General features: G+C 53.6%; 1 protein-coding gene across 2 annotated transcripts; it reads right to left on the bottom strand.

Moving 5' to 3' along the window:
• Positions 1–1,742: 1,742 nt before the first annotated feature.
• On the bottom strand, positions 1,743–9,967 carry CD19 (CD19 molecule). Of its 2 annotated transcripts, none has more exons than XM_025369478.1 (15): positions 9,644–9,967; positions 9,122–9,388; positions 8,601–8,804; positions 8,201–8,479; positions 5,833–5,943; positions 4,878–4,926; positions 4,479–4,567; positions 3,940–4,053; positions 3,701–3,805; positions 3,551–3,619; positions 3,394–3,450; positions 3,249–3,305; positions 2,313–2,408; positions 2,106–2,212; positions 1,743–1,943 (listed from the first exon to the last, which is right to left on the bottom strand). In XM_025369478.1, the coding sequence occupies exons 1-14, from the start codon at positions 9,729–9,731 to the stop codon at positions 2,121–2,123; spliced, it is 1,677 nt and encodes a 558-aa protein (XP_025225263.1). In that variant the 5' UTR covers positions 9,732–9,967; the 3' UTR covers positions 1,743–1,943; positions 2,106–2,120. The 2 variants fall into 2 exon arrangements, with proteins under 2 accessions (XP_025225263.1, XP_025225264.1); XM_025369479.1 differs by having other exon boundaries at positions 2,313–2,405.
• Between the last annotated feature and the right edge of the window lie 2,401 nt (positions 9,968–12,368).

The following is a 12,368-nucleotide window of genomic DNA, read 5'->3' as shown; positions in this document are numbered from 1 at the left end:
AAAAAAAAAAAAAAAAAAAAAAAAAACAAACCAGGGTGGGAGGCCGAGGCAGGGGCTGTTAACTGGGGACCAGGAGATCGAGACCAGCCTGGCCAACATGGAGAAACTCCATCTCTTCTAAAAATACAAAAATTAGCCAGGCGTGGTAGCGCAGGCCTGTAATTCCAGCTACTTGGGAGACTGAGGCAGGAGAATCACTTGAACCCAGGAGGCAGAGGTTGCAGTAAGCCAAGATGGCACCACCCACTCCAGCCTGGGTGACACAGTGAGACCCTGTCTCAAAAAAAAAAAAAAGAAAAGAAATGGTGAAAATAATATTTATAGTATACCTACCTCATAGGGTTGGTAAAGATAAAATGAATGAATATACACAAACATACATAACATATCCATAAAATATACATAAAATATTTGAATACAATCCTGACACATAATAGGTGTTTAATATCTTTGTGAAGTTATTTTAAGGATAAAATTTGCTCATTGATATTAGTGCTTAGAACATAGTAAGGTCGGGCACTCTGTGGCTCACACCTGTAATCCCAGAACTTTAGGAGGCTGAGGCAGGTGGATGACCTGAGGTCAGGAGTTCGAGACCAACCTGGCCAGCATGGGGAAACCCCGTCTCTACTAAAAATACAAAATTAGCCGGGTGTGGTAGTGGGCGCCTGTAATCTCAGCACTTTGGGAGTCCAAGGTTGGTAGGATCACTGGAGCCCAGGTATTCGAGACCAGCCTGGCCAGCATAGCGAAACCCCATCTCTACTAAAAATACGAAAAATTAGCTGGGCGTGGTGGCAGGCACCTGTAACCGCAGCTACTCGGGAGGCTGAGGCAGGAGAATTGCTTGAACCTGGGAGGCGGAGGTTGCAGTGAGCTGAGATCGCACCACTGAACTCCAGCCCAGGGGACAATACGAGACTCCATCTCAAAAAAAAAAAAAAAAAAGATAGAGCTGGGTGTAGTGGTGCACACCTATAGTCCCAGCTACTTGGGAGACTGAGGTGAGAGAAACTCTTGAGCCTGGGAGATCGAGGCTGCAGTGAGCCATGATTGCACCACTGCACTCCAGCCTGGGCAACAAAGCGAGAGTCTGTCTCAAAAAATATATATATATATAATAGATGCTCAATAAGTAAGTACTCAGTGACAACGAATAGCATCTTCTAACTAGACTGCTAATTCCTGGGCTGTTTTTCCTCCACTGGGCACCCAGCGTGCAACTGCTGAATGAATGATAATTGGGTAGCTGGATGGTAGGAGGGGGCTGATAGTGAGGGATCCATTGGCAGTGGGCAAAAGAGGGCAGTAGGTGAAGGCTAGGCCATGGAAAGGGAAAGCCCCTTTGTTTTCTTCTTCTTTTTCTTTTTTGTTGAGATGGAGTCTCGCTCTGTCGCCCAGGCTGAAGTGTAGTGACACCATCTCCACTCACTGCAACCTCCGCCTCCCAGGTTCCAGTGATTCTCCAGCCTCAGCCTCCTGAGTAGCTGGGACTACAGGCTCGCCACCACACCTGGCTAATTTTTGTATTTTTAGTAGAGACGGGGTTTCACCAGGTTGGCCAGGCTGGTCTCGAACTCCTGACCTCAAATGATCCACCTGCTTGGCCTCCCAAAGTGCTGGGATTACAAGTGTGGGCCACCGCACGGGGAAAAGGCCCTTTGTATGCAGAAGGCAGCCCTCCCTCCTCCATGGGATTTAAGACGCCTTTCCTTCCCTTCCCACACAAGGGCACTACTTCATAGGATTGGAAGAGCTCATTGAGTTTATTTAAGGAATGCAAAAGGGACTGGAAGTGTCACTGGCATGTATACCCACACACACACACACGTACACACATGCACACATCCTAAGCAACATTGCTCCAGAGGTTGGCATCATCTGCTCGAGGTCTTCAGATTTCAGAGTCAGGTGTGGATCTTGGGGACTTGAAGAGATCCAGGCTATGAAGAAGAAACAGTGATGGGAAGGGGTCCAGCAGCCCTCCCTTTGCCCACCAGGCCCTAGGAGCCCTGTTCCCTCTCCCTCCCTGAGAGCCAGCAGCCACTGTCATTCGTGCCTATCTCCCTCCCTCCCCCCTTTCCCTAGGGGCAGTCCCAGCTCACCTGGCCACCTGCGGATCACCTGGCACTCCAGGTGCCCATGCGGCTGCCTCCTCCCCAGGCTGGGTCTGGCCCATCGGGATTATCCATGTTCTCATAAGAGTCTGCATCTGGATAGGACCAGGGAGGAGAACACGGGTGGCACTGGAAGTAGGCTGGGAGGCAAAGTCAGCCCAGGGGACAGCAGAGGACAGCGGCAGAAGCACCCACCTTCCTCATGATTGGGTCCAGGCTGGCCCCGAATGGAGCGGAGCTGGGGGGCTGCATACAGGAGCCCTCTCATATCCTCATAGGACTGGGACCCTGCTTGGGCGGGGGATGGAGAATTGGAGGCTAGGGCACAGGAAGTACAGCCTATGGTAAGGAGGAAGAATGAGGGGCAGAGGAAGGTGAGGGGCAACACCTATGCTGTGCTGGGAAGGGGTGATTCGGTCAGCATCGGGTTTGGGGCCCCGGTTAGCTGTAGAGTCACGGCTAGATATGGGTTAGATTATGGCTAGAGAAGGGGTCACGAACAGAACTGGTCTGGGCATGGTGGCTCACACCTGTAATCCCGGCACTTCGGGAGGCCGAGGCGGGCAGATCATTAGAGGTAAGGAGTCTGAGACCAGTCTGGCCAACATGGTGAAACCCTGTCTCTACTGAAGATACAAAAATTAGCCAGGTGTGGTGGCAAATATCTGTAATCCCAGCTACTCAGGAGGCTGAGGCATGAGAATCGCTTGAACCTGGGAGGCAGAGGTGGCAACTGCACTACAGCCTGGGCAACAGAGCGAGACTCCAATTCAAAAAAAAAAAAAGAAAGAGAAAAAAGAAAAAACTGGAAGGAGTCAGAGTCATGAAGAAGCTGCAGAGTAAGCTGGGGTCCAAGTTGAGGTCTGCACTGAGGGGCTGAAGTGAGGTGGAGGTCAAGTTCAGGTTGATACTGGATCAGGATCGGTGTTGATATTCATAGTTAGGGAGGGGGTAAATATTGGGGGTTAGGATGGGGGATGGGGCTTAGTATTGAGGTGAGAGGAGTCAAATCCAAGGTCAGGATTGGGTTCGGGTTTGGGGTCAAGGTCAGGTCAAAGTTGGGTCTGGTGTCAGAGCTCAGGCCAGGTCACCCAAGCTGGGTAAGACAGTCTGGTCGAAAGTATCTCTCACCCAGGGAAGTTGCTTCCCGGCTGGGGTCCCAGGCTGACCCATGGGGGCTCAGGAAGTCTAGAAAGGGAAGAGGGAGGTTACTATTCCTCCTGGCCTCCTGGCGTCCTCCACCTCCCCCCTAGACTGTTGCCATCCTCACACACACCCATTGTCCTGGCGACCGGCTGGGTCAGCTCTTCATCCTCGTTCTCGTAAGACTCAGCTGTGGCAGAAGAGAGAGAACTCCAGGGACCCCTTCTAGGGGTGTCACAGCGCTGCAATTACACCTAAGTCTCTGAGGTCCCACAAAGGCCCCAAGTTACCGTTAGAGAAAGAGTCTTCATCCTCAGGACCCAGGGGCTCGTCCTCAGGGTTCTCGTAGCCGCTGCCATCTGGTGGAGAAGGAGGGGTGTCCATGGGAGTCCACAGGCCACCGCAGAGAGGCGGGGGACCACGGAGGAGGGCAGCCTTACCCTGGGAGAGCTGGTCCTGCCCAAAGTTGGAGTCGTTCTCATAGAACTCGGAGCCCTCCTCACTGTCGGGCTCCTCATAGCCCTCCCCTTCCTCTTCTTCTGGGCCTAGGGGTTTCGGGATGGGGATGGGGAACCGAGTTACGCCCCCTCTCCTCCAGGCCCCAGTCCACTATTTGGGCCACAGACCGCTCCAACCCCCTCCATGTGGGGAACGACCCTTCCCTCCCCCAATCATTCACCCGCTCCCGGAGGGCTCCGGGACCCCACGGCTCCATCCACCTGGACGTCGCTGCTTGGATTTCCATAAGACGGGGCGGTGCCCCCCAGGCCTGCGGCCCAACGCTGGGCGCGTCCTGGCGAGAGGGGCGGGCGTTGTAAGACGGGGTCAGAAGAGATGGGGGCGGTCAAGGCTAAGGGTCCGCGCGGCGGGGCACGGGGAGAGAATGCTTTGGGCTCTGCGAATGGACTCTGAGTCTAGGCACCTGGCCTTGAAATATAGGGCGGGATCTAAATCTAGGGCCGAGGCCTTCAGTTGTGGGGCGAGGTTCTGCTTCTGATTTGGACTTCAGGCTCTGGGTCCTAGGGGCGTGGCTCTGAGCCCTGGAGGGGGGGCCTTGTTCTAGGGGTGGGGCTCATAGATGGGCGGGACTGCCCTCCCCGGTGGCGGAGTTCGAGCTCCAGAAAGCATGGCGCACAGCGGATTGGAGGGATGAGGACAGTGTGGGTGGAGCCCTGGATCTGGGGCGGAGCTATAGGCTGGAGGGGCGGTGCCTCTTACCGAGGCCTGAGGTGGGTGTGGGGAGGGATAGCACGTTCCCATACTGGTTCTGGGGCCCGCTTCCTGGGGGAGGCGTCACTTTGAAGAACCTGGCGGGAGAAGGGGAAGTGCACGGTGAGGGCCGACTTGGAATGGAATGGCGGACCCACTCAAGATTCTGTCCAGGCCTTCAGAGGTTAAACGTGATCACTTGTGCTGGGACAGCCAATAGAGGAGTCTGAGATGATCATTTCCAAGGAGGTCTTCACAGAGGAGGTAGCTTTGGAGCTGGGCTTTGAGGTTGGGCAGTATTTGAAACAGTAGAGACGGAGCAAAGAACCCCTGGGCAGAGGAAACAGTAAGTGCAAGGCATAAAGTGAAGGTGAAGGGTGTTACCGAGGGGTGCACTGGTTGCATTACCTCCTGGTGGGGTCAGTCATTCGCTTTCTTTTCCTCCTCAGGACCAGGGCTGGTGGGAGTTAAAGGGAGTGATCAGAGGAGGCGCTGCTTGGCAGGGTGAGGATTTGTGGGGCCAGGTACTGCGGAGGTCACTTGGTTCAACAGAGAAGACAGGAGTTCAAATTGCAAGGGGGACGGGCGCGGTGGCTAGTGCCTGTAACCCCAGCACTTTGGGAGGCCGAGGTGGGCGGATCATTTGAAGTCAAGAGTTCGAGACCAGCCTGGCCAACATGGGGAACTTCGTCTTTACTAAAAATATAAAAATTAGCCGGACGTGGTTGTGGGCGCCTGTGATCCTAGCTACTAGGGAGGCTGAGGCAAGAGAATCGCTTGAACCCAGGAGGTGGAGGTTGCAGTGAGCAGAGATCATGCCATTGCACTCCAACATGGGCAACAGAGCAAAAACTCCATCTCAAAAAAAAAAAAAAAAAGTTTGAGGGAGCCAGGCGCTGTAGCTCACGCCTATATTCCCAGCACTTTAGGAAGATGAGGCCAGCAAATTGCCTAAGCTCAGGAGTTCAAGACCAGCGTGGGCAACGTGGCGAAACCCTGTCTCTACTAAAAATATAAAAAATCGGCTGGGCGCGGTGGCACACACTTGTAGTCCCAGCTACTCAGGAGGCTGAGGCCCAAGAATCACTTGAGCCTGGGAGGCAGAGGTTACAGTGAGCTCAGATTGTGCCACTGCACTCCAGCTGGGGTGACAGAATGAGACCCTGTCTCAAAAAAAAAAAAAAAAATGCAAGAGGCTTGGGAAGTTTGAGGGAGGCTAGAGGAAGACTGGGGGGAACAGGATTCTGGGGTCTTGCAGGGAGGGATGGGAGGAAAGAAAGATGGTTGTCAGACTGGCCAAAGCCGGCTTATCCTGGGGAAGATGGAGTAGGGTTTGGACAGACCCACTGGGGACATGACTCACCTCTTTGAAGTTGAAGAATGCCCACAAGGGAACACAGGCAGAAGATCAGATAAGTCAAAGTCACAGCTGGGACCTTCCAGCCACCAATCCTCAGCAGCCAGTGCCATAGTGCTAGGGGGAAGGGGCTATGAGATGAGGACCCCAGGCTGGCATCTTACGTTCCAATCCCGAGATCTCAAAGAACCGCAAGTCTGGGGCACAGAGGCAAGATACAGACTTGGCGAGGTGCAGTGGTCCACGCCTGTAATCCCAGCACTTTGGGAGGCCAAGGTGGGTGGATCACCTGAGGTCAGGAGTTCGAGACCAGCCTGGCCAACATGGTGAAACCCTGTCTCTACTAAAAATACAAAAAAATCAGCTAGGTATGGTGGCGGGCACCTGTAATCCCAACTACTTGGGAGGCTGAGGCAGGAGAATCGCTTGAACCCGGGAGTGGAGATTTCAGTGAGCGGAGATCACTGCACTCCAGCCTGGGCAACAAGAGCGAAACTCTGTCTCAAGAGAAAAAAAAAAAAGACAGACTCAAAGTCCCAAACTGTGAGAAAGGCTCTCCTCTCTCTAAGGAGTCATGTCCCAGGAGGTCAGGGATTGTCACAGAGCCTGGCACATGACATGGGGCAGTGTCTTTTGAGTAAATCACAGACAAACCATGGCTGTATTTAGAGGCAACGTGTGGATTGAGGAGAGCATAATGATCAGTTTCCTGCTGCAATTAAGGACAGTCACAGTCAAAGTGAAGGGCAGAGTTGAGTTTGCAAGGTTACAGTTGGGATCCAGCACATTGCTTGGATCAAGTTTTGAGTGAAAGTTGGGGTTGAGTTTGTAAATTGCGGTTAGGATAGCATGATAGGATTGTATGAAGGAGAGAGAACTGGCAGAACACTGTGACCAGTTTGCTGGACAGGGTGAGGAAAAGGAAGGATGCCCAGGTTCTTAGCCTGGGCAAGGGAGCAGGTGGTGGTGCCCTCTGCTTGCACAGGGCCACCAAGAAGACTATACTTGGGGAAGACATTGAGTTTGATTTTGTATCTGTTGAGCCTGAGGTGTCCATAGGACATCAAATGGCACAGGGGACGGCTGAATATGGAGCCTGGAATAGAGTCACCAAGGCATAGTGACCCAAAAAGCCATTGGGAGTCAAGGTCAAATGGGAAAGCGTGCAGACAGGGATAAGAAGAGGGCCCAGGGCTCCAAGAGTGAGGAGTTGGAGAGGAAGGAAGACTCCACCCAAGCTGGTGGGCAGGCACAAGCAATGGTAGGTGAAGACCCGGAAAAGTAGTGTATTGGAAGCGAGGGAAGAAAGACTTGAAGTCTAGGCCAGGTGTGGTGGCTCACGCCTGTAATCCCAGTACTTTGGGAGGCCAAGGCAGGCGGATCACCTGAAGTTAGGAGTTCAAGACCAGCCTGGTCCAACATGGAGAAACCCCATCTCTACTAAAAATACAAAAATTAGGCCTGACCCTGCCCTGTGGCTCATGCCTGTAATCCCAGCACTTTGGGAGGCCGAGACAGGTGGATCACGAGGTCAGGAGTTCGAGACCAACCTGGCCAACATAGTGAAACCCCGTCTCTACTAAAAATACAAAAAATTGGCCGGGCACAGTGGCTCAAGCCTGTAATCCCAGCACTTCGGGAGGCCGAGACGGGCAGATCACGAGGTCAGGAGATCGAGACCATCCTGGCTAACACGGTGAAATGCCATCTCTACTAAAAAATACAAAAAACTAGCCGGGTGAGGTGGCGGGTGCCTATAGTCCCAGCTACTCGGGAGGCTGAGGCAGGAGAATGGCATAAACCCGGGAGGCGGAGCTTGCAGTGAGCTGAGATCCGGCCACTGCACTCCAGCCTGGGCGACAGAGCAAGACTCCATCTCAAAAAAAAAAATACAAAAAAATTAGCCAGGCGTGGTGGCGAGCGCCTGTAATCCCAGCTACTCGGGAGGCTGAGGCAGGAGAATCACTTGAACTTGGAAGGCGAAAGTTGCAGTGAGCTGAGATTGCACCATTGCACTCTAGCCTGGGTGACAGTGAAAGACTCCTCTCAAAAAAAAAAAAATTAGCCAGGTATGGTGGTGGGCACCTGTAATCCCAGCTATTCAGGAGGCTGAGGCAGGAGAATCGCTTGAACCTGGGAGGCGGAGGTTGCAGTGAGCCAAGATGAGATGGCACCACTGCACTCCAGCCTAGGCGACAGAGCAAGACTCCGTCAAAAAAAAAAAAAAAGACTTGGAGTCAATGTTCTGTGTGGAAGTTGGGGTTTGGGGTGAGGCTGGGAGTAACCCTCAGGTTGGGGGAACTTAAGATTGACTGGCTTCCACTTCTTGCCAGTACACCCCACACAGATGCCTCCCAGTTGAGAGAAACTCTACCTGGCCGAGCAGTGATCTCCAGGTAGAATGACTTGGTCCAGTTGCCACGGTGACAATAATACTTCCCAGCGTCTTGAGCTGTGGCCCGGGTCAACAACAGACCCGTGTCCACTACCCACATATCTCTGTCTGGGCGATCGTCCTTCAGCTCTAGGCTCAACAATGAGGACTTAGGCCCCTTGGGGCGCACATGGGTCCAGGAGAGGGGGCCCCTGGACACAGAGTCAGGGGGTACCCCACAGGACAGCCAGAGTGTGGAGCCCGGGGCCATGGTGAGGTCTGGGGCAGGGAGAGATAAGACGAGGAAAGCCTGATCCTCAGGGTCTCACACCTCTTCAGTTTCCCCTCCCCTCCGTCTCTGGACCCCCACTTCCTGGCATCTCCCCAATCATCACCTTACCCTGGCTCAGGCTCTGGTTCAGGCTGTTCCTCGGTGGGCCACACACAGGCTCTCCCTCCCAGATCTCAGGTCTGTCTTTGGCCCACACATACAGTTGGGAGCTGTTGAGTTTCCCAGAAGGGGAGCTGGGGCCCTCTGAGGACCTGTTCTTCAGGCCACAGCCCAGGCCACCTAGGTCCGAAACATTCCACCGGAACAGCTCCCCTGGGAAGAGACCCAGAACCAAATGCAGAGACACCCAGGAGAGGGAGAGAGATAGAGACTCAAAGGCAGAGATAAATAGAGACAAAGACTCAGAGAGAGAGAGACAGAGAGAGAAGGCAGTGAGAGGTGGAGGGACAGGAAGCAGCTCATGCTGAAGCCACGAAGCCCCAGGAGTCTGCCCACCTAGCTCTGAGTTTCGCCCTCAATCCCTCCAGCCCCTCTCTCCAGCTCCACTGTGGCCGCGGACCTCTTCTGTCCATGGTGGCCTCCCTTCTCTCCTCCTGCCCCTACCCTAGCCCGGCCAGCCCGGCCCTCACCGCTGCCCTCCACACTGACTGTCCAGCCAGGCTGCCAGGCCTTCTCAGAGGGGAGCCCCGGCTGGCATAGGTAGAAGCCCCCCGTCTGGTTAGAGACGTTGAAGATTAAAAGCCAGATGCCCAGGGGCCCCATGCGGATTCCCATGCCTGGCAGCCCCAGGCTGAGATTTAAGAAGGGTTCAAACGGGGAGTCCCGACACCAGACCAGCTGCTGAGTGGGGCCATCTGAGGTCCCCTCGAGGCACTGCAGCACAGCGTTATCTCCCTCTGTGGAGAGAGAGGGAGAGAGGTGTGGGCATGACGGGGGGACCTCCAAGCCCCCCCACTCCTCACACCGGGTTATAGATCAGAGGACTCTAAAAACTGGGAGTGGAGGAGCCAGCAGAGTCCTTCCAACCCCTCCCTGAATTTCACAAATAAGAAAATGGAGGCTCAGAGAGGGTAAGTTACTCAGCCAAGGACACCCAGCCACAACCCAAGTTTCCAGCCTCCATCCCTTCCCTTTCTGCTTTTTGGACATACCTTCCACCTTCACCACTAGAGGTTCCTGGGGCCTGACTTCCATGGGGGTGAGGAAGAGGAGGAAGAAGAGGAGGCAAGGAGGTGGCATGGTGGTCAGACTCCCCGGGGCACCCAGCTTCGCGCAGGGGATGCTGGGGTAGGTAGGGGCCTGGAGGGCACTGAACCATGGGTGTCTGCGGAGGCGGCAGGCAGTCCCCCCAGAGAGGAAGGGGGTGGTCACGCCTCAGGCCCCATTCTCCAGGAACCCTCCAGACTCACATTTGCCTCCTCCCTGCCACGCTGTTTTATTTTCATCCCAGCTCTCACCACCATGGGAAATGATCTCGTGGGTTTACTTGTTCATTTCTGTTTTCTGCACAAGAATATGAGCCCCTTGGAGTGGAGACTGTGTTGTTCACCACTAATTGCAAGTGCCCTAGAACAGTGCTGGGTACATAGTAGGCACCTGATAAATATTTGTTGCCTGAGCGGATTCAGCCTTCAGGGCTCCCTCCTTCTCCCTCTCCCTCCTCCTCTGAACCCCGGGCTCTGAATCCATGTCTCTTCACTCACACACACCCCATTCATTCGTTCAGCAAACATTTTACCAGTCCTCCCTCTACCTCCACACCCACCCATTAATAGACTTTGGGTTCTAGCCGACCTGAGTTTGAATCTTGCACCTCCACTATTTGGCTAAACTTCATCATTTGAAACCTCAGTTTATTTCTCTGTCAACTGGGGATAATAATATTTCTATACAGGCTGGGCGAGGTGGCTCATGCCTGTAATCCCAGCACTTTGGAAAACTGAGGCAGGCGGATCACAGGAGGTCGGCAGTTGCAGACCAGCTTGGCCAATGTGGTGAAACCCCATCTCTACTAAAAATACAAAATTAGGCCAGGCGCGGTGGCACGCGCCTGTAATCCCAGAACTTTGGGAGGCAGAGGCAGACAGATCATGAGCTCAGGAGATCAAGACCATCCTGGCTAATATGGTGAAACCTGATCTCAACTAAAAATACAAAAAAATTAGCCAGGCGTGGTGGCCAGTGCCTGTAGTCCCAGCTACTCCGGAGGCTGAGGCAGGAGAATGGCGTCAACCCAAGAGGTGGAGCTTGCACTGAGTCGAGATGGCGCCACTGCACTCCAGCCTGGGTGACAGAGCAAGACTCCGTCTCAAAAAAAAAAAAAAAAAAAAATTAGCCGGGCATGGCACTTAGGGAGGCCGAGGTGGGTGGATCACCTGAGGTCAGGAGTTCGAGACCAGCCTGGCCAACATGGCGAAACCTTGTTGCTACTAAAAATAGAAAAATTAGCTGGGCATGGTGGTGCGTGCCTGTAATCGCAGGTACTTGAGAGGCTGAGGCAGGAGAATCACTTGAACCTGGGAGGCGGAGGTTGCGGTGAGCCAAGATCATGCCACTGCACTCCAGCCTGGGCAGCAGAGTGAGACTCTGTTTCAAAAAAAGAAACAAAAGAAAAGACTCCTATACAAATACTGTTTGTTTGTGAAGATTAAAAATGACAATATGTTCGGCACTATTAACCCAGTGTCCAGCACATAGCAAATCCTCAGTTAATGAGATACAAGTGCTTCCCTGCCTCAGGACCCTTGCACTTGCAGCCCTTCTTCTTGCATCTCTGCTGGGGGCTCTTTGGTTCTTTGCTGGACTGGTTCTTTTCATCACTCGGGTCTCAGTTCAAGTGGTACTTCTTCAAAGAGGACTTCCCTGTGCCCCCCGGTGCTTCAAAAATATATATATTATTATTTAAAAAAAAATATCGGCCAGGCGCAGTGGCTCAATTAATGGCTAAGAGCTCAAGTCATCCTGTCTCAGTTCCAAACCAGGCAAAACCCAGGCACAGTGGTGCATGCCTATGGTCCCAGGTCCTTGGGAGGCTGAGATAGAAGGATCGCTTGAGCCCAGGAGTTCAAGGCTGCAGTGCACCATGATTATGCCTAGGAATAGCCACTGTGCTCCAGCCTGGGCAACACAACAAGACCTTGTCTTTAAAAGAAAAATTGTTTTAAAAGAACCCAGGAGTTCTAACTCCTGAATCTGTTCTCATTCTGCCCCATGCCTCTCCTCTCTCTCTGTCTCTCTCTTTCTCTCTCTCTCTCTCTCTCTAACTCTCTATGTGCCTTTGTGTCTTTTTCACTGCTGCAGGGACTCAAAAAAAGAGTTCAGGGACCCAAGAGACCCACTTTCTCAGTGGCTGATTCCCAGGCCCATCTCACCAGGCTGTGACTTCCTGTTTGCTGTGGGCAAACCCCAGGGGACCCTCCCTACAGGTGGCAGGGCCCCCACTTCCCTTTGGCCAGTTGAGGGGGCTGGGGGGCGGAAGAGTGAAGCACTGGGGAATGAAGGGGGCAAGTAGCAGGACTCAATCTGCCTTTCATTCAACAAAATCTCTAATCCCCTCATTAGCTACCCAGCTGCCCAGACTAGCTTTCACTAGAGCATGTCATTCCCCTGCTTAAAACATGCCAGTTACCGCCGGGCGTGGTGGCTCAAGCCTGTAATCCCAGCACTTTGGGAGGCTGAGACGGGCGGATCACGAGGTCAGGAGATCGAGACCATCCTGGCTAACCCCGTGAAACCCCGTCTCTACTAAAAAATACAAAAAACTAGCCGGGCGAGGTGGCGGGCGCCTGCAGTCCCAGCTACTCAGGAGGCTGAGGCAGGAGAATGGCGTAAACCCGGGAGGCGGAGCTTGCAGTGAGCTGAGATCCGGCCACTGCA

Source organism: Theropithecus gelada, chromosome 20 (assembly GCF_003255815.1).
Source record: "Theropithecus gelada isolate Dixy chromosome 20, Tgel_1.0, whole genome shotgun sequence".
Lineage (NCBI taxonomy): Eukaryota > Metazoa > Chordata > Mammalia > Primates > Cercopithecidae > Theropithecus > Theropithecus gelada.
Note: the sequence above shows the minus strand (reverse complement) of the source record. Positions and strands in the feature narration are given on the sequence as shown.